Below are 20,152 nucleotides of genomic sequence, written 5' to 3' on the forward strand. Positions count from 1 at the left end.
GCAGGGAAGGGAGGGCACGGCCTCTGCCGGGAAGCCAGCAGCCTGGACACCAACAGAAGAGCAGCTAAGGGTGGTAAGCCGTGGGCTCTGCAGGCCCGGCACTGCCCCCGCGCCCCCCAGGACAATTCACCGGCTCCGCCACCTCTGGCTGCAGGTGGGGGCCCGGACAGACTCCAGGAAGCGGGCTCCGTCCCGCACACACCGGGTGCAGCCGGGCGGTTCCGGACACAGACCCCCTCCATTCCCCTGGCAGCTGCTGGCTCAGAGCTGGGGACACAGGAAGGTCCGACTAGAGGAGGCGGCAGGGCAGGAGCCGGCGCGCTCGCGGGGGCTGCTCTGTGAAGGGCCATTGTGCGCCCGGGCGAGCGCGTGCCTCCCTTTGGCTGGGAGCGCCCAGGGTCGGGGACCAGAGTCCCCAGCCTGCCGGGCCGTGGACAGAAAAAAAAACCGCACCGCGCACCCCCCCCAACACAAAATTGTCATTTATTCTTGTTTTTGTTAGGAGGCAAAAAAATGTACAGTTACAAGAATCATTTTCCAAACAGAGGTTAAATATGAGCTGAAAAGTGTAAAAAAGGAAGAGGGACATCACTTTACAAATCATTAAACAAACAGAAAACAAAACCCAAAGAACCAACCCCCCATGCCGAGTTCTCTCCTTGTGCAACTCTGCAAAACGAGAACAGAAAATGAGGTGGCCCGTGGAGGTGAGGGCCCGGAGCTGGGAGCCAGGAACAGGCGGGGAGGGGCTGCTAGGGCGCTGGCCTCCTGCCCCTTCGGCCCCCGGTCTCCGGCGCCTGCTTGTGCCTGGTGGCCATGCTGAGGCTGGGGGCAGCGAAGGGCGTCTCCGGAAGCTCCCGTCAGCCTGTGACATTCAAACACTGCGGAGACAGGCCAGACTGGGAAGTGGAGACAAACGGGACGTGGGGACGGACACCCGTGCCTGGGCTGGTACCTGCCCCTGTGCCAGCCTCACCCTTCCTGATCTGAACCGGCCCCAGCTAACCCCGCTATTCTCCTTCTCTCCAGACCGCCCCCTCCCAGATCCTGACTGGCCCCTGCAGCATCAAATGGTTGATTTTAGTCTTTGCTTAAATTAAAAAATTAAAATATATATACATATATATACTGTACACACAGGACAATAACAGAAGAGTGTGGGAAAGGGAAGCAGGGAGCGGGACAGGAGAGGAGGCGGGGCTGTGGGGCGGGGCTTCAGAGGGGGCGGGAAGCAGGGCGGCGGAGAGACAAAGGGAGAGGGGAGGGGGGGAGGTTAGGGGACCGGAGGGGAGCAATTTATTTTACAATAAAATCGGGAGTTCAAACCTCAGCAGAACAGGACTCTGGGATCCCCAGAGGGCCCCTCCCCACACCAAGTAAGGAGGGGTGGGCTTGGGAGGGCGGCGGGGGGAGGGGGCGGGAGCTCGGCTTCAGATCCGGAGGGCGGTCCCTGGTCCGAGGGGGCGGGGCCGCAGTCTCAGCTTCTCCGTGACTTTGAGTGCTGGATAAGCCACTGTAGGGTGATGTCTGCGGGGCAAGAGAGGAGGTTACAGGGCTTCAGGGCTGGTTCTCCTGAGGGTAGAGCACACACCTGGCCGGGGCGGGGGGGGGGGGAGGGGGCGCGCTGCACCTAGGGTCAACTCTAAGGGCATCACAAGCCCAGCTTCCAGCTGCCAAGCTCCGAACAGCCCCTGATGGGTGCAAGGGCGTCTGGCTGCGGTGAAAGAGACGGAGCCATAGGACGAGTCCCTCAGACCAGAAGGGTCCGACCCTACGACGTCACAGGCGGGGAGTGAGCCCCAAGGAGAGGGGGGATTTGCCCACGATCACACACCAGTTGACGGCAGAGCTGGGGTGATGCTCAGCATCGGGGCTTCCCGCTGCCTGTCCTGCCCAGGAGAGCCACGGCGCTCCGGGCTCCAAGGAGAGAGCCACCGGCTGCCTTCCCCTCCTGCCCCTCCCCGCGAGCGCAGCGACGCCCCCAGACCCACCGATGTTGTCCTTTTCTTTGCAGGAGATGGAGTAGCAGCAGATCTCTCGGTCCTGGATGGCAGACAGATTCCTGCAGGGGACCAGAGCTGTCTGCTGAGGTTGCCACTGAGCAAGGGGCTGGGGGCCGGGGGCCGGGGGCCGGGCGCGGGGGCAGTCGGGGATAGAGGGACGGGGAGGGGGAGGGGCGAAGGGCGGGGCTCGGACAGGCGCGCTCTAGCGCCACCAAGCGGTGGGCGCCGAGAGCAGCAACGAGCCCTCCGCTCTGGCGCCTGGGAGTTTGGGGAGCAGGGAGGAAGGACAGGGAAGAGTGGCCAACTCACATTTTCTCGATCAGCTCCTTCTCATCCAAGGCTCCCGGGAGGTCTCGCTTGTTGCCCAGGACTAGGACCTGCCGAGAAGGGAGGGCAGGGCTCGGTCCAGGGCAGCCACGGCCAGGCTGCCCCAAGAAGGGGGCTGGCTTCCGCAGCCCCGTTGCATCCGCACCCCTCCCTCCCCCCACCGCCAGCAGTATTTACCCCCACCTGCCCCCAGCGGTCCCCGGCCTTCCCGGCGAGCCCCCGACCCTCCCACTCCACTCGGGGCTGACCGGGATGCCCTGCAGCTGGGGCTTGTCCAGTAGGTTGTGGAGTTCATTCTTGGAGGCCTCAATCTTCTCTTGGTCAGCGGCATCCACCATGTACCTGGGGGGCGGCAGGTGGGGACAAGCTGACACCACAGGCTGCGCGGTTGCGGGGGAAGGAGCTGCAGCAGCTCTGGCTCGACACCCGGGGTCTCCGCCACCTGGGACGGCTCAGGCAGGTGCTCTGAGAATGTCTTCTGAACTGATGGGAGTGAGAACCTGTAGGGGCCGCTGGGGCCTGCCCTTGTCCTATCCCCCAGACCTCTGGAGAAGCTGCTGCTCCTGCGGCAGCACTGGGCCCCATAGGATTAGACCTAAGTCCTTCCCAGAGTGACCCGCTTACGTTCTCAGGGCAGGGCTGGCTAGACAAGGGGGTGAAAAGAGCAAAGGAAGCCCCAGAAGACTTTCCTGCATCAAAATGTTTTTTTAAAAATCAGGTTGGGGACTTCCCTGGTGGTCCAGTGGTTATAGGACTCGGAGCTTCCACTGCAGGGGGCAAGGGTTGGATCACTGGTCTGGGAACTAAGATCCTACACGCAGTGCGGCCAAAGAATTTTTTTAAATAATAAGAATAATAAAACCAAATCTGGTTACTGGGTGTAAGATAGGCTACAAAAATGTACTTTACAACACGGGGAATAGAGCCAATATTTTGATATAACTGTAAATGGAGTGTCACCTTTAAAAACTATAAAAAAATAAAAATACATAAAAATTTAAATTTAAAAATCAGATTAAAAACAACGAAAGCTGGGCTTCCCTGGTGGCGCAGTGGTTGAGAGTCCGCCTGCCGATGCAGGGGACACGGGTTCGTGCCCCGGTCTGGGAAGATCCCACGTGCCGCGGAGCGGCTGGGCCCGTGAGCCATGGCCGCTGAGCCTGCGCTTCCGGGGCCTGTGCTCCGCAACGGGAAAGGCCGCAGCGGTGAGAGGCCCGAGTACCGCAAAGAAACAAAACAAACAAACAACGAAAGCTAAATGATCTTTTGTTTGGGCACATATATACGTAGAATAAAATTATTTTTAAAAAGCAAGGGAGAGAATTCCCTGGCGGTCCAGTGGTTAGCACTCGGCGCTCACTGCCAAGGGCCTGGGTTCAATCCCTGGTTGGGGAACTAAGATCCCACAAGCTGTGTGGCACGGCCAACAATGAAAGGAAAAAAAAAAAAGCCAGGGAATGAACCACTAAATCACACAAAATTCAGGATAGGGGTGAGTCTGGGTTGGGGGTAGGCAGGGAGATGCGGAGGGACACACAGATGCTTCAGCATGAGGTGGTCAGTCCTCTGGTTCTCAGACTGGCCGGGGTGCGCCCAGAGCGTCTGTCAAAGCACAGGCAGCTGCACACAGGTGTGAGTCACCTGCCAACGACCACGGGCCTGCTGCGCACTTACACGATGGCGCTCACTCCTCGGCAGTAGCGCTCCCACATGCTGCGGAAGCGGGGCTGTCCCCCGATGTCCCAGAGCTGAGCAAGAGAGGTGAGCGGGTGTCAGCAGCAGGCAGGCCCCCAATCCATCCTGGTTCCCACGTGCCCCCCGCCTGCCCCACCGGAATTCCTTCTCTCTCTGCGTCCCTGCCTCCTAAGCCTACCTGAGCTCTTTCCCCAACTATCCGGTCGGACCCAAGCCTCTGCTTTCCTCTAGCTTCTCCTCCGGAGGCCCGACACATACAGACACAGGCGCACACGCACACACACATCCTCTGCGGCTGTGGGCTTGCGCCCAGGGGCCAGCTCGGCTGCGCACCTTGATGGTCACGTTCCCTTTGGTGATCTTGCGCATGTTGAAGCCCACGGTGGGGATCATGTCCTCATTGAACTGTCCCGACTGGAAGGAAGAGTCAGAATTGGAAAAGGGGCAAAAATCGCCAGGACCCAGATGCGCTGTCCGCGGCGGCCACGGACCAAAAGGCTGCGGGAATGAAGCAGAGAGGCCAGGCCGGAGCCTCTCAGGCGCCCCAGTGTCCCGGGCAGCTCCCGCGCGCCCCCTGCTTTCAAGCAAGATGGGCCATGGCCAAGCCCGGTGTCCACCTCACACCCGAGCTCCCCTGTGACAAAGAGGCCCCTCGAAGTCGCTCGACCAGGATGGAGAAAGTCCTTCCTGAGGTCTAACCCACCTCTCTGTTGTTGGACCAGAGCCCCCTTTCTGTATCTAGCCTCCGGTAGGGCAGGTCACGTTAAACAATCTAGGTTTACACTTTCACGCGGTAGTAAATGCTCACATCAGACTGAGGGTCGGTAAGTCAGCCACGCCCCAAAGGCAACGCGCAGCAAGGAACTTCTGGGTTTCTTTGTACTGTACCCATTTGTAGGATGGGTACCCCTCGCCGTGCACCCCGACTAGACCGCGAGCTCTCGGGAGAGGAGCCACGTCTACACTGACGTTGGTGAATGTTCACCCAGTAAGTAGAAGTTAACCGTAATTCTGTTTCCCATAACCCACTTTCAAATTCTAACAATTCTCACGTCTCCCCTCTAGATGGTCTCTAAGATCGTTCTAAACTAGCCACAGGCCTCTACTAAGGCCAGACCAAACTCCGCTCAAGGTCATCTCCACGTTCACATGTAGGACACCTCTGCTTCTCCCCCAGACGCAGGCTGAAGGAGATGGGGCTTACTTAACCTTGAACCTGAGGGGACAGCCTTGTTCCGTTAGGATGTCACTGTCTTCTACCAGGTGGGAGGAGTAATTTGCCTAAGGCCACACAGAGTGGTCAGGGGCTCTGACCCTTGGCCAAAGTGTAAGACATGATGGCTTCTCATTCAGAGCCTGTGAGTCTGAATGAAGAATCCCCCCTGAATGAGACGGATTGATTCCCTTTTACCTTCAGGAATCACCTGAGCTCGTTCACCAAGTCCCTCGGATGTGAGCACCGAATGCCCAAGACTGATGCTCAAGATAAGACGGATGAGGGTTCCTAACCTGGAGGCCGAAGAGGGGCTTCGGAGACCCCCTGAAGGTGCGCACAAGCTGTATGTGCACATTTTTGTTTGTATGTACGCGCCTCTGGGGAAAGGGTCTCTGTTTTTTTATCAGATATCCAAAGGGTCTAAGAGCCTCTAACAGTGAGGAAACGTGAGGAAAAGGCAGTGCCCTGACGAGGTTTTGCTTTTGGCTAGGCAGGGAGAACCATGTGTGCTTTAACTCCACGAACCCCACCCAGCAGGGTGCAGGTGGAATGGGGCACCCACTGGGCCCAAGCCCACTCCATCCCCAACCGGGCAGATGAAGAACGTGGTCCTGAGGAAGGAAGCCCAGCTCTCGTTTATCCCTCATCGTGGATGAGCTTGGACAAGACAGTTGGACCTCTCTGGGCCTCAGGGTTTCCTTCCGTGAAATGGCAGAAAAGGGTTTTGGTTTTCCTAAAAATTGGCAGATAGGGCTCACGAAGTGCTTGGAAATGGTTTCCATACATGAGGAACCATCACTGCTCTTTGGCAACCCAGAACATTCACAGGCTCCCATAGAAACGAAAAGCCTAGCCTGTCAGAATGTGATCCTGGACAAAGGACGGTTCCAGGAGGACCCTCAGGGAGCCAGGCTCCCCGGCCTCAGTATTTCCAGTTCAGCTGTGAATCAGAGCTAAGCTGGGACCAGTCACAACTGCATTTCCCGGCTGAGGCCTCAGATCTCACAAGCTCCTCCTTCAAGGTCAGCAGGCACCCTAAAGTCGTCTGGAGGAACCCCCGGCTCAGACTTGAATGTCCTCTGGCTCATCCCTCCTGGGTCAGCGCCAACACTCCAAAGTGCTCTCTAATGAGTCAAAAATCCACCTTCCCAACTCTACCCCTTGGGTACCCCCAAATTAGCTCTTCCCCCGGATGGCCTTTCACACTTGCGAGTATCTGAAAATGGCCTCTTGTTTCCCTCGGGCAAAACATCTCCTACTTTCTGGCAGTTCAACTTTTTCAGAACTCAGAAAGTGAGTTCTGGGTCCTCAGAGGCACTGGAGAATCTCTTTGTGATGCTTCCCAGCCCACATTAGCCAGTGGAGCAGCTTACACATAAGCTCGATTTCTATTTACAGTCGGACTCATACAAGGAGTAGAAAAAACCCAAATGGGTAAAAGCTAAGACAAAGAAAGGCCACAAGAAGAGGCAAAGGGGATTCAGAAGGTCAGTGGTGGGCATGGGCCAGAGCCCGGGGTCCTGACTCTTCGCTTCTTTCTGAAAGACACTCCACTGGGATCATACACTGGCGGGCGGAAAGGCCGTGGCCCTGGAGAAGCTGAGAACTCTGGACTCGGGCACTCCCACTGCAGCCCACAAGGGATGGGTGTTCTGGAGAAGCCTCTTTCTAGGGAAGTCCAGGCTGCACTTTTAGGATGTGTGAGTTGAGGTGGCAAATTTATGTCATAAACACGAAGGCCCGGCTGGGGGAGGGGAGCCCTCGCTGCACCCCTCGGAAACTCCTGACCCCGGCAGTGAAACCTGCGACTCTTGGATTCCGTTTCTGACCTGCCAGAGCACCCCATTCTCTGGACACGAACAGGACACGGAACCGCCTGGGTTCCTGTGGATCCCCGCCCAGGAACACAGCTTTGTAAACGCTCTAGGAGGAGAGACTCCCTGGGGACCAGAGGTGATGCCCAGGCTGAGCCACGAGAGTAGCAGCGGCACCGACTGGTCCCCTCTCGGCCTCTCCCTGGAGACAGTTCCCAGATCTCGGCACCTCGGAGCGAAGCCACAGGCCCGCAGGACCCGAGGCCAGGCGGGGCGCTCCTGCTTTTGGAATCCAAGTCAACACCAGGTCTAGCCAGGAGCCTGCAACCAAGGGCCAGCACCTGGGCAGACAGGAGCCCAGGAACCATCGTGCCAACAAACCCAGCCTGGGCCCGAAGAGCCTGTGCTGCTGGGTGAGCGGCCAGGAGCCCCTGGGCAGAGGTCGTCGCAAACACGTTTGGGAAAGGAAGCCAGTGCCCAAACACGCCATCATGGGGTACCTGCCCCCCAGTCTCCCTCCACCCTTCTCTTCGAGGGTGGGCAGGAGTCAGGCAGGGGAGGTACCCAGGCTGTCAGGTCACACTTCTCTGCCGACCCCTGTCATGTATGGCCGCTCCACAGCTCTCAGAAGCCCCCGTCTGCGGACGCGGGCCGGGTCCCCGGACACCTCAGCTCTGCCCAAGCCTTCCTCAGCCCCACACGCCCAGCCCAGCCCTCTCGGAAATGCAGGCCGCAGCCACTACTGCAGCTCAGCTCAAACACCCAGGGCGCTCATCTTCCCCTTTTTTGAGGCAGATTTTAACTCCTCCCCACCACTTCCCTGGCGCTGAAAGGCTTACACTTGCCCACCTCGGTCTTGATGACCCAAAGCCCTCAGAGCCACTCTCCCCTGTGTCCCCAGAGTGGACCTGCCCCTCCACCTCCCACTCATCCTCTGGGTCCGAAGCACCTCCTCCTGCCCCGCAACTTCCGGGCCAGGCGGGGACTCCGAGCTCCCTTTAGGACGCAGTGCGTCCTCCCCGGACCCCCAGCTGGACGCCACGGTCGGGGAGAGGTTCCCCGTGGAGAAGGAGTCTGGGCTGGAGCCCAGGGCCTCTGCTGATTCCACTCCCCCCAGGGATCCCTCCCCCCACCCCACACCCCCGTCAATAGCACCGGGGCTTCCTCTTCCGGCCAGGAGGGGTTAACCCCCCGGGGTGGGGCCGGGCCGGCCCGGGCCCCCTCCCCCAGCCTCGCGGGCATCCGTCCTGCGACCCTCCGCGCGCCGCACGGGCAGACCCTGCACTTTCGCCCCGTCATGCGCCAGGGTGCGGGTGCCGGAGGGGGCCCGTCTCCGCGGGCGGCGGTCCCTCTGGCCTCGTGACACCCTCGGCGCCGCCGGTCCTGGGGCCCGGGCCGCGTCCCCTCGTCCCCCGCCCCTGCGCCCGGGCGTGCCATCCCGGCCCGGGCGCGCGCCGCCGGGTCCCCAGGGACGTGCTAGGCCCCGCGCGCCCGGGCCCGCGCCTCCCCGCCGGCGCCAGCCGTGCCGGCCACGCCAGGCGGCGACCCGCTCGGCTGGGCGCGGCGGGGACCTGAGGCCCGGCCGGCCGGCGCCCCGTACCGCGATCACGTTGACGAAGGTGGTCTTGCCAGAGTACTGCAGCCCGACCAGCGTGAGCTCCATCTCTTCCTTCCAGAAGAGGGCCTTGAACCAGTCCAGCAGCTTGTTGAACAAAGCGATCATGGTCGCTGCGCCGGCCGCGCCCGGTGCCGGCTCCCCGCCGCCCCTCGTGCCCTCGCGCTGCGGCCGGAGCGGCCCCTCCCCGGTGCGGCCCGGCTCCGGACTCGGTGCGGGCGGAGGCTCGGCTGGAGCGCGCGGCCGCCGACGACTCGCTGCCGGATCGGCGCGCCGATGGGTGTGGCCTCCGCGCGTCCTTCTCCTCCCGGTCGCCGTCCTCCTCGCAGTCGTCCTCCTCCTCGTCCTCTTCCTCCGCCCGCGCGGCCGCCGGCCCTGCTCGCCCCCGAGCGGGCGCGCTCCTCCTGGCCGGGCCGGGCGGGCCGGGCTGCGGGTACGCTGGGCGGGGCGCCCGCGGCCTTCGGGGCGGGCCGGGCTGCTGTGCGCTGGGGGCCCTTGGGGAAAGAGCTCCGATTGTTTTTCGCCTTCCCGGGTTGCCGTGCCCCGATTGGCACCCGCCTCCTTCTCACAGGGCGGTGGGCCCGAGGTGGGCGAGGGCCCCGTTGAGCGGGACCATTTCCAGGGGGGAGGAGGGTGGTCCGTGGCTTCCCAGGACGCGGGGACGACGTCTCTAAGATCTTTTGTTCCCCGAGTTCTTGCCTCTGAGCATCTCTGGGTACCAGAGCCCCAGTGGAGGGGAACATCCACCTGTGAGGCCTCGTTAACCACGGGGTACCAGGGCCACTTGCTTAGGAAGCCTCTGGCCCAAAGTGACTTTTACTGGGACCACCATGATACTAAAGAGAGAGAGTCCTGCGGGGGGGGGGGGGGGGGTTTCCCGTGAGGGAGGTTTGTGGCAAATGAAAAAAGTTGGCCTGTTTTGGTAAAAACCAAAGTTTTCTTCAGGAGAGCTGGCGGTAGGAGGTGTGGGGCTTGCAGAGATGCTGGTCCTGGGAGGACCCAACCTCGGGGCTGCTGGACCCCCTGAGCCCACACCCCGCTTTGGGCGTGCCTTCCTACTTGGCCTCCACAGGCACTCACGTGGCGTCCGTGGTTTTAGTCAAACGTGCGTAAAGTTTCAATATCAACCATATCTGCCAAGCCCAGCCGAGTTGACCCCAAATGATCAGTTGCTACAGTGGAGGAATCACAAAGTCCTGGCCCCGTGCAATATCCTGGGTTATTAAATTGTTAACCTACATGGTCTTTCTAGTCCTTGCCCTTTGTGAGTCCCTCTCTAGCGCCTAAGGAACACCTCTGCCCGTTTCCCAGACTGACTCCAGTGTCACTTTGTTTCACGTGGCCCTGGAAGGGCTGTAAAAGTGCACGTCTGGGGTGAAGGTCAGCAGCCGGTTCTTGGCCTGTGGATTCTCACCGTCTCTACTGATGTAAAGAGGCTCCAGAGGCCTGAGAGGAAGAGGGAAAGAAGGAATGACTCAGTCATCCGCGAAGTCTTTATTTTCCCACCTGGTCACTCTTCAGAGCCTGTCCTCAAGCTCTGGGACAGGGTTGGGGTAACAGCACCCAGGGAGGGGAGCCTGCCACCTGTGCGGTGGCTTTCCTCCTGTGGGGTCTGAGCTCAGGGAGGACCAGGCGCCATGGGCCCTGGGAGTGCCTCTCATAGGGCAGGAAAGCTTCAGGAGGGTGTGAGCCCATTCCCAGGCGGTGAGGAAGGAGGAGACCAGCAGAAGCATTAGGAAGTCATCCTCGGTTCCAACGCTGCATGTTTTCCAAAAGCGCTGTCTGAGGGAAAGGCCAGCTGTTCTCCGGGACCCAGCTCCTTGGGGGGTTCCTCGGAGAACTGGCCCCGGCCAAGGCAGCCCCCAGGGGCCGAACACCTGGAAGGATGGTGCCTGCCTTCACCCCACGGGCAGCCCATCTCGGATTCAAGGATGAAGGATTTGGACGCCTCCCTGGGGTGCGGTGGTCAGCCCTGACATAGAGCTGGGGGGCCCTGGACATCGTGTGGATGTGAGGTGCGGAAGGGAGTCAGCTCTCCGGGGTAGACTACGGGGGGTCCGGGTTCAGCCTGAGCCCCTGGGTCCACGTAGGTGCTTTAACCCGGGTGGCTCGTGGCAACAGCCAGCCGTCCAGGTGTGCTCTGCAGGGAGGAGGCCATGGCGGGGCTGCTTGTCTAAATAGTCAGCCAGTGCCCTCGGCTCCCTGCTCGTCTCCTGTGTCCTCCCTGGGTACTCGGAGTCCCTTCTGGGGTGCGAAGGCAGGCAGAAGATTCTGGGCCTCCCTGGAGAGTAGCTGGGGTGGGCGGCCGGCAGTTACGGAGGCAGGGGCAGCCGTCTGGGCCTCCAAGGGGTCCACACACTTTCCCTCTTCTCGAGAGTTCAACTGTCCCACCAGGTCAGCTCCATAGCCTGCTCCCCGGACACTCGTGTGGGCACGGGGGCAGTCTGGTCCCTGCTCTCTTTGGGGGGTGTCCAGCCTCACGGATGTGGGTGAAGAGGCAGAGTCCCTGCTAGGATGCTGAGGACTTGGCCCAGGTAGCACCAGGCTTTTCCCAGCTCAGGTCATCGGCCTGTTCTCGGGCTGGGCCAGGGTGGGGGGTGATCTTGGGGTCACTCTCTCGCCAGCCCCAGGAAGGGGGTGCAGCTGGAGTGGCTTCTAGGTGCTCCTCTGGTGGTTCTCCCCCGGTGGCAGTAAAGCACCTGATGTCCATGTCCGAGGGGGAGACTGAGGCTCACGCGGCGTTGCAGGGACCAGGATGCTCTTGTAAAGGTCAGCCGCCAGCTTTAAGCTCGGAGGGACATGGGGGGCCTCTGCAGGGAGCAGGGGAATGGGCAGTGCTGAAGAACAGTGTCTAGCCCTGTCCTCACCGTCCAGCTTCCTGTGACCCCGGACACACCCCGAGGGGCACCCTGTTCCCATGCCCACTCAGGGGGTTCCCCAGGTCACAAGGCCCACTTTCCCAAACCCACCTTCCCAGGCCCAGGGAGGCGGCCCTGCGCGGGGGAGGGTGCCAGGGTCAGGGGCTGGGCTCCTCTGGCAGCTGGGCGGCATACAAGGCCAAGGTGTGGTGCAGGAACTCGTACTGCTCCGCCGTCTGGATCATGCCCCCCCTGCGGGGAGAGGTGCACAGGCCGTGAACGGCGGTCCGGAGGGGAGAGCCTGACCTTCCCGAAGGCCTGTCGGGCTCCTCCTTCCAGGTGCATCCTCTCTGCAGCCGACCCCTCCCGCTGCACCCTCCCCAGCCCGCGGTGGGGGGTAGGAGGGGCCCCATGCGGGCAGGCGTCTCCTCTGACCCTTCAGCCCCTGAGTCCCCAGGCTGGGCCAGGAACATTCCTGACCCCAAGATTTCCTCCTCCCGGTAATCTTAGAAGTAATAATTCTATATGTGTGTGTAGTAGGCGCTCGTGTTCCCCAGATACTTTCACATCAGTTAGCTCATTCCTTATAGCAGCTCTCTGGGGAAAGGGCCATTGTCTCTCTCTAGATAAAGAAATGGGGACCCAGGGAAGCACAGTGACAGCTCGGTTAGATGCACCCTGGTCCTCTCTCTCCAAATCCAGTGAGCTTCTGTGCATTGCCTATGGCCGCCTAGTTTCGACAACCAACCGTATTCTTTCCCCTGAGTAGGGAATTTGGAAAAACAGAGACAAGAAACAGAAGAGATCGAAAGCTCGGGTAAATCCACAGCGTGGCCTATTTAACTCCAGACGCACCACCTCTGCCCCCCGCCCCGCCCCCCGCCAGAGAGCTAAAATTCTAGATAGAGATTCTCGCCAGGGTGTGAGCTGCAAAAGAACAGCTCTTTAAGCGAAAGGGGCCCCTTCCTCTCCCACAGGAAGTGCCTGGTGGTGAAGGGCCCCGCTCAGTCCGCAGACCCACCTGTCCAGCCGCAGCTGGCACACAATGCCCAGAATGTCCACTTCCCCTAGGGCCTTCAGCTGTTGGCAGCCGATGCGGGTGGCGATGAAGCAGCCAGTCCGGCCGATCCCTGCGCTGGGTCCAGGGGTCCAGGGGTCCAGGGAGGGGGCGGGGAGGTCACAGGGGCCCGGGTGGGTGGGGAACAGAAGGGAAATAGGGATGCCTCCATGGGGCGGGGGGCGGCCACGGGGGCGTCTGCATCCCTCGCTGGCCTCCCCCTAAAGCCGGTCCGGGTCACCCTCGGGTCCCTGTGGACGTTTGGAGGAGCTCCCTCCTGCTCGGTGTGGGGGCAGCAGCTTCCCGCTGACAGTGCCTAGGCTGGGCTGGATGACCCCGCGGAACGTCCCTCCCTAACCGTGCTGCGTCCTCACAGCTGCTGGCGCCGGCCCCCTTGCCCGCCTCGGTCCTGCCCACAGTCCTGTCCCTTCTGCTCTGTCCTGCCCTTAACTTCCTCCCTTCTTCAGGAAGTCTTCCCCTGTGAGCCCCGGACCTCCCAGCACTGCGTCTGGGTGCACCTGCGGGAGGGGTTTCCCAACCCCTCTGCCTGTGCTTTTGGCCGCTGTGTTCTAGTTAGAATGTGCATCCCGAATGCTTTCCTTATTTTAAGTCTGTCCCCTGCATCCCTCCACTTCTTACCCTGCGGCCTAAGTATTCTTTGTAACTGGCAAATCCAGTTTTCCGAGCCAGTCCCGTGAGGCCCCTCGTCACTTATCTTCCAGGCTTTTTCATCCTTGCCCCCTTCCCGTGTGACTCCGGCCCCTACTCGCTGACTCCGCTCCCAGCATCACGTCAGCGTCTAAACTGCACCTCTGGGCCTTTGCACGTGCTGCTCCATCTGCCTGGCATGCTTCCCCACCCCGCCCCCAACATCTTCGCTTGGCTGATTCACCTTTCAGGTCTTAGCTTGGCTTAGAGGTCATTTCTCCCGGAAGATGTTCTCTGGCCAAAGTCTGGGCTGGGCGACTTCGTTCTGTGCCCCCCCCCCCACCATTATGTTGTCATCGTGCTGTGTCCCGTTCGTTTCGTTGGCTGTCTTTCCCACCAGACCATAAAACTTGGCAGAAACCAAACCGTCTTGTTCGCAGCTGTCTCATCTAACTCCGTGCCTGGCAATACCAGGTTTTCAGTAAACACTCATGAGTGAATAAATGCGTTTCCTGACAGCGGGGATCATGCCCGTCTCCGGCCTCTGCAGACTGGGAGCTGCCTCTCCAGACTGTGCCTGGGTGTCCAGCCCGCACGTCCAGGCTGTGCAGCCAGAGGGAAGGACAGAGCACTTGCTGAATGACCTAGAGATCCCTGTCCAAGTAAGACCTGGGCCTGCTCTGCTTAGACTCCTTCCCAGGAGGGGCCCAGCGGGGAGGAAGGGCTTCCGGGGGAGGGGGCACATACCTGCAGTGGACCACGATGGGCCCAGTGTTGGCAGCCGTCTCTGGGCTGTCCTCCACCTCGGCCACCAGGCGCAGCAGGGGCCCAGCCGACTCTGGGGTCTGGTGGTCAGGCCAGGCCGAGAAGAGGATGTGCTTCACTGACCGGCGCTCTTCCTGGTGCTGGGTGGGGACAAGGCATGAGAACAGGGCACAGCATGAGGGCATCGCCCGTCTGCTTCCCTGGTGCTGGGGCTGGAGGGAGCCGGAGCAGAGGACGCCAGCCTGGTCCCATTCATTTTGCTCCACCGCTCCCTCCTGGGACACCTCTGGGGAGGGCGGAGAGACCCCGGTTCCAGTCCTGGCTCTGCCTCCAGCCAGCACGTGACCTCACTCTGCTCACCTTGACAATGGGACCATGATGCCCGGGGGATAGAGAAACGCTCTGGAGAGCAGAAGACGCTACACAATAACAGATGCGTTTTTAGGCACTTTTACAAGTTATTAAGCATCTTGTCAAACGGCCTGCGGTTCCTCCAGCAGTGACTCCAGGACCCCGCCCCCTCCTCCGGGCGCTTGGCACAGACCGCTGGGCCTTCCTGGCGGTTCCCACATGGATCGTTGGCGCTGCCCTACTGGACTAGAGGCTCCCTGAGGGCAGCACCCACATCCCTCTTCTGGTCCCAAGCAGCTCTTTATATGTGGCTTCAAGCAGGTTTCCCTGAGTAAACCGGTGCCTCCCAGGGAAGCTCCAGAGAGTGAGGGTGGCCCGACTTCCCTGTGGACCAGAGGGCGGTACCTGGATGGTGAGCTGCCTCACGGCGTACTCCGGGCGCTCTCTCACGTCCTGGACCTGGATGCGGAAGGGCCCGTAGGTCTCCTCCTCCGTGGGCCAGTAGTGGACACACTTCTGGGGGGAGGGAGCTGGGAGTCAGGGGCCAGGGCAGAGATGGGAGCGGGGACCCCACCCCCACCACCACCTGCGGCATTTCCACCCCGCTGCGCTGCGAGGGCTGGGCTGTCCTGAATTTGACACCTGCAGATAAAGTGCCCCTCCCACCCCTGCTTCTGGCTGGGGCTGGCCTCCCTGCCAAGTGTCTCAGGAACTGACAGGTGTCCTCAGCTCCCAGGGGAGGCCCCTGCCCGCAGCTGCCCCAGCAGGGGTGTGCTGCAGACATGGGTGCAGCCTGTCCGTCTGGGTTCGCCAGGGACTGCACCTCAGCCTCCTACCTCCTTGCCCTCTCGGAGCTGCGTCAGCATGACGATGAGGGACGTCTCCTCCTGCCACACCATCTCCCAGAAATCTGACACGGTGTTGGGCATAGGGCCCTGGGTGGCGATGTAGGCCTTGTCCTTCCCACCGTATCCCTGCAGGCGGAGCAGGCCGGGGAAGGGTGGGCGGTGAGGCCAGGGCCCTGGGGTGGCCAGACCTGCAGGTGCCGTGCAGCCCGGACACACACGTCACAGACACACACACCAGACGCCACATGGTGGACACGACACGGGCTCTGAGTGAGAACATCCGGGTTCCAACCCCTGTTCTGCTCACTGCCTGTGCAGCCGAGAGCGAGTTTCCCAGCGTCTGGTCTGTAAACGGGGTGCAATGGCCATCCGGCAGCACGTGGTGCAGACCAAACTCTACGACGTGTGCTGGGTTGAGTCTAGCATCTTTCAGGGCCTCTGTGAATGTCCCCTTCCTCCCCTGCTGCTTTCTATTGAATACTAGCGCAAAAGGCGAAGAAACAGTTCGGTATTTATTGAGCGGATATTTCCCTACGTGCTACTTTGTGCATTTAGCAGCGAGGCGTAGCACACTCCTGTCAGCCTTTTCTCTCCCTTTCAGGGTCCTCAGCTTCTTGCTCCTCAGGGCACGGTGAAATCCAGACTCCCCAGACTCCCCATCACCGGGCCGCGTTCCTCCCCCCCCTCCCCCCCACCCCAGTCGGCCCCGGCTGCGGGCTGTTCACCGGGGCACCCGGCCGCGGTCCCACCCACTCTGAGCCGCTAGAGGGCGCAGTCTGCACCTGCCGCCTCCCACCCCTGCGGGCTGACGCTGGGGATGGAGCCCAGCCGGCCTCCCTGCTTCCCGGCTCCTTGACTGAATCCGTCTCCACGAAGGAGGGGCTGCCTGGAGCAGCGAAGGCCAGAGGGGAGGGAGCCTCTGCCGAGCGCCCCCGGCTGGCGCTGCACCTTCCGTGCAGACCTGGGAGCCGCAGGCTGGGCCTGGCCCGAGCCGCCCTCCGCGCTGTGAGGCTGGCAGGGGCGGTGGGACGGGGTGCGCCCAGGAGACCGGGGTCTTCCTTCCGGCGTCTGACGTCTGCTCTGTGCTCCCGCCTGGCGTCCTGGCCTGTTTGCGCCGGCTTGGCTCGGAATGGCTGTGGCAGCCGTGGTTCGGAGCTGGGACACCAGGTGCCCCAACCACCAGCCGTGCTAGGCGGTGTCCTGGGGGTTCTCTGGACACAGCCCCCCCCTTCTCCGACGGCGACTCACCCGGATGTAGTTGGCGTTGATATAATCTCCGTCCTCCCGGCTCTGCGCCCGGCCCAGACAGACGCGGCTCTGGGGGTCTAGGAAGTAAAAATCAGCAGAGGCCACAGGTCAAAAGGTGACCAGCAAAGCAAACTCACGCTGGGCCAGAGAGAGGAGTCCTGTGCTGGTCACGGCACCTGCGAGCAGGTGGCCGATACCTATGGCATCATTTCATATGCACGCAGAAGGGAGCCACAGAACGTTCCTGACCAGCAGTGGGCCATGGTCAAAGAAGTAACTGGGAAGGTTCCCTGGCTGGTGCTGGGCAGGATGGACAAGTGAGGAGAGAGCCTTTACTGAACGACATTCTAGTTTGGAGAGCAGTGAGGCACAGAACAGGGTCATAGCAATACAAATGGAAAAAGAGATATTGTCTCCTGAGAGGCAGGACTGGAACCGAGGCTTCATTCCACCCCCAGGGCGAGTCAGCCTGGCCGTCCGTCTAAGGGGGCCTTTCTCCAACTCCAGTCCAAGCCAGATGAAGAAGCAGGCTCCCCAGGGCCAGCTGGTCTGGACGGAGGGTGCCTCGGGGCCAGGAGCAGGGCAGTCCCCCTTCCTTGAGTGCTGGCCCAGGCAGGCAGAGGGCTGTGGCCTCCAGACTGGGGGTTCCTGGAGGTGGCCTGGCCAGACAAGGGTGCTCTGAGCGGAGCGGGAGGGGAGAGTGTCCCCAGGCCTCGTGCTCAGAGGGCCTGTGCCTGCCTCTGAAAGACAGGAGGCGCTGACCCCGGGACCCCCATCTGCAGCCTCCTCCCTGTGTCCATCTGAGGTCCTCCAGGCCCCTCTCGGGGAGCCATCCTGGTGGGGCCTCTCCCCCCGCAGACCTGTGTGGGCCCTTTCCCACGTGGGAAGAAGAGGAGGAAGGAGGTTTGGTGCAACTGGCTGTGTGACCTCCAGCAAGTTACACAACTTCTCTGTGACCTGGTTTCCTCATTTGTAAAATGGGGATAAGAACACCATAGGCCGGCTTCTTGGGGTCACACTGAGCAGTGCTGGCCTAGCATCATCCTGGTTGTGGTTACTTGCTCCCCTTCCCTGGCCAGGCCCGGATGTGGGCATTCCTCTGCCGGAAGAAGAGCCTCTGCGTACGGCAGCTCTCTCCTGGCTGAGGCTGTGTTCTGCCTTCTGAACACCTCCAGCCCCAGGCCCCTGCCGCAGTCCTTACTTGGCAAGATGGTCTTGTATCGGTCCTTGGAGGCATGGCCAGGAATATCCAGGTCTTCAGGGCTGACAAAGTTTGAGGGGATCTTCTGGCGGGGGGAGGGAGCAAGTGAACAGCCACCCCCCTTCCAGCCTCCTCTCCCTCCACCTTTCCCAGTAGAGCTGGGACCCAGCTGTTCCCTCCTGGCATCAGGACGCAGGTCTAGATGTGGCGGAGGGCAGAGGAGGGAGGCTGGGCGGGTTCCTTCCTGGAGACCCCGGGGTTCTCTCTCCCAGGGGCCCAAAGGGGACAGGCCCGCAGGCCAGGGTAGAGTGGTGCCAGCTGGCTCTCCTGATTCAGAAGGGCAGTGACGCGGAGGGGACCCCGCATTCTTACCAAGAATTCCTCTTCCAGCTGCTTGGGGCTGGGTGGCTGGTGCTGAAGGGCCCGGCGGGTGAGGGGGCGCCCGGCTGTGCGCAGAAAGTGCAGGGTGACCTCCTGGGGCGTGCGCACCGAGCAGATGGGCTCCACGGTCCCCAGGGACCGCACATCCAGCATCAGAGCCACATTGGAGCCGCGCCTGCAGCACAGACAGCCAGTGCCCCGTGAGCCCACGCGTGCCAGCCTCTGACGGTTATGATTGTTACGGGCACCTCTGGGGGGCGGCTCCTTGTCTCCCCTTGCCCCAGAGGCCCCGGGCCCTGTGCACCTCCGCCCCTTGTCAGCCAGAGCTGGTGCCCCCACTTCCCGTTCCCGGCCCGGCCCCTAAAGCTCTGACCAGCATCCAGGCCTGGAGGCCCCGGCCCCCTCCAGGGGTGCTCAACCCGACCTGGGGCTTGGGGCGCAGGTGCGAGGCTGACGCAGAGCTTGTGCCCCAGACAGGTAAAAGGCATGCAAATGACATGCAAATGAGCACATCTGGTTTCCTTTTCCTGGAGAGGTGGCGAGGGTCCCGCAGGAGGGAAGCCCCTCCCGGAAAAGGTCTCACCTCTCCTGCAGGCGCACGTGCTTCTTGGCTGGCGCCTGGTCAGGTGGAAGCTGGGTCATGGCTGCCCTCAGGGGAAGGGGTGGCCGGTGGCTGTGCTCTGGAGTGCCCCCTGTGGGCCTGGACCATGCTCGGGGTGGGGGTGGGGGGGCGGCGGGGGCTGGGCCCAGGGGAGGCTCACTGGGCCATGACCTTTGACCTCTGGGCTGCTGGGCCGGCCAGAGGAGGCTCCCAGGCCCAGGCCGGCTTTCTGCTCTCTGGCACCTCTGTTTTCACTGGGGTGTCTTCCGTTCCCCAGGAAGTGGCGGTGTTTTCACCCTGGGAAGACCAGGATCTCTGCAGGGGCACCCAGGAGGCGGCAGCCTGTGTTTAGAGTAAGGGCAAGATGAAGGGTAGAGACTGTGGGTGAAGATAGGAAGGAATCGGGGGGCGGGGCGGGGCGGGGTGCTGCCCCAGCCCCACGCTGGAGGCCAGGTCAGGGAGGGCGAGGGGGGAATACAGCGGTTCTGGATGGAAGAAAGGCTCACACACACCCTTTCTGGGTGTATGGGGGCCTCCTCTGGATGAGAAGGTGGAGGCCTCCTGCAGCCTTGGAGCCAGCCAGGGCCCCGGGCGTGCAGGCTGCTGGCACTTCCAGCCCCAGGGGCATCCTGGCTCCTGGGGTCTCTGTCCAAGGACGGAGGCTGGGGGTGTTTCCTTCCTCCTCTGCCCATCCCCCCCCAGCCCGCCTCGGTCGGTAACCGTCACAGGAAATGGCCTCACCAAGCCCTTGAGCGACAGCGCACATGGGGAGGCAACAGCTGGGGGCACAAGAGGGGGCGCAGAGGTGGTGGTGGACCCTCCCCTGGGGTACAGTCCCCATCTTCCAGACCAGAGTCCCAGCTTCCGAGTCCGGGAGGGGCTGTGGGGTCACCGCGCCCGCAGGGGCCGAGCGGGCAGAGAGGCTCTCGCAGCAGGAGGGCCTCGTCCGCCTCTTCTCTCCCTTGCGGGCCCTGCCCGGCCCTCGGGGACGTCAGGGGGTCAGCACCCGCGCCCCAGCCGGGCGCCGTGGCCCCGGGCACCCTCCTGTTCATGCCCCCCCCAGACGCCCTCCCGTGTCTCCCCAGGTTCGCACAGCCCTGGCCCGCGGGGCTCCTCCCCGGCCCGCTCAGGTACGTACTGAAGCAGCTGTGTCCCCCAGCGCCTCTCGCCAGCTGTCTGTCTGTCTGTTGGCCTGTCTTTGAGGGCTGAGAAGGCTTCAGGAAGCCAGCTTCCTCCCTCCGCCCCTCCTCGCTGCCACCCACGCACGCCCCAGCTGCCTGTTGCCACCACCAGGGGTCGGTGGCCTCCCGCCTCTGCCCCTGTGGGGGCCGCTGGCCTGTCCCAGCACCTTTGCCACGGCCCGGCCCTGCTCGCTGGGAATGGCCGAGGCGCTGGGCCATTCTTGACCACCCGGCCCCCTCCTCCAGGGCATCTCCTCCAGGTCCTGGGCGCGTCCAGCCTCTGCCTGCTCGTGGGGCAGGGCCGAGCCGAGCCTAGCTCCAGGCTGCCCCGCAGAGGTCCGGG

At 62.1% G+C, this 20,152-nt stretch overlaps 2 protein-coding genes across 2 annotated transcripts; both read right to left on the reverse strand.

Moving 5' to 3' along the window:
- Nucleotides 1–464: 464 nt before the first annotated feature.
- On the reverse strand, nt 465–9,181 carry ARL8A (ADP ribosylation factor like GTPase 8A). The gene is made up of 7 exons (XM_032633071.1): nt 8,656–9,181; nt 4,359–4,439; nt 4,005–4,078; nt 2,579–2,672; nt 2,313–2,380; nt 1,992–2,062; nt 465–1,527 (listed from the first exon to the last, which is right to left on the reverse strand). The coding sequence occupies exons 1-7, from the start codon at nt 8,776–8,778 to the stop codon at nt 1,478–1,480; spliced, it is 561 nt and encodes a 186-aa protein (XP_032488962.1). The 5' UTR covers nt 8,779–9,181; the 3' UTR covers nt 465–1,477.
- Nucleotides 9,182–10,149: 968 nt separating this feature from the next.
- PTPN7 (protein tyrosine phosphatase non-receptor type 7) lies at nt 10,150–19,876 on the reverse strand. The gene is given in 12 exon segments (XM_032633059.1): nt 10,150–11,480; nt 11,640–11,780; nt 12,550–12,663; nt 13,981–14,138; nt 14,755–14,865; nt 15,186–15,323; nt 16,446–16,522; nt 17,647–17,731; nt 18,019–18,202; nt 18,611–18,687; nt 18,689–18,970; nt 19,767–19,876. Coding segments are annotated over 10 exon segments (1,086 nt in total). The 5' UTR covers nt 18,737–18,970; nt 19,767–19,876; the 3' UTR covers nt 10,150–11,480; nt 11,640–11,686.
- Between the last annotated feature and the right edge of the window lie 276 nt (nt 19,877–20,152).

This window comes from Phocoena sinus, chromosome 1, assembly GCF_008692025.1.
Source record: "Phocoena sinus isolate mPhoSin1 chromosome 1, mPhoSin1.pri, whole genome shotgun sequence".
NCBI lineage: Eukaryota > Metazoa > Chordata > Mammalia > Artiodactyla > Phocoenidae > Phocoena > Phocoena sinus.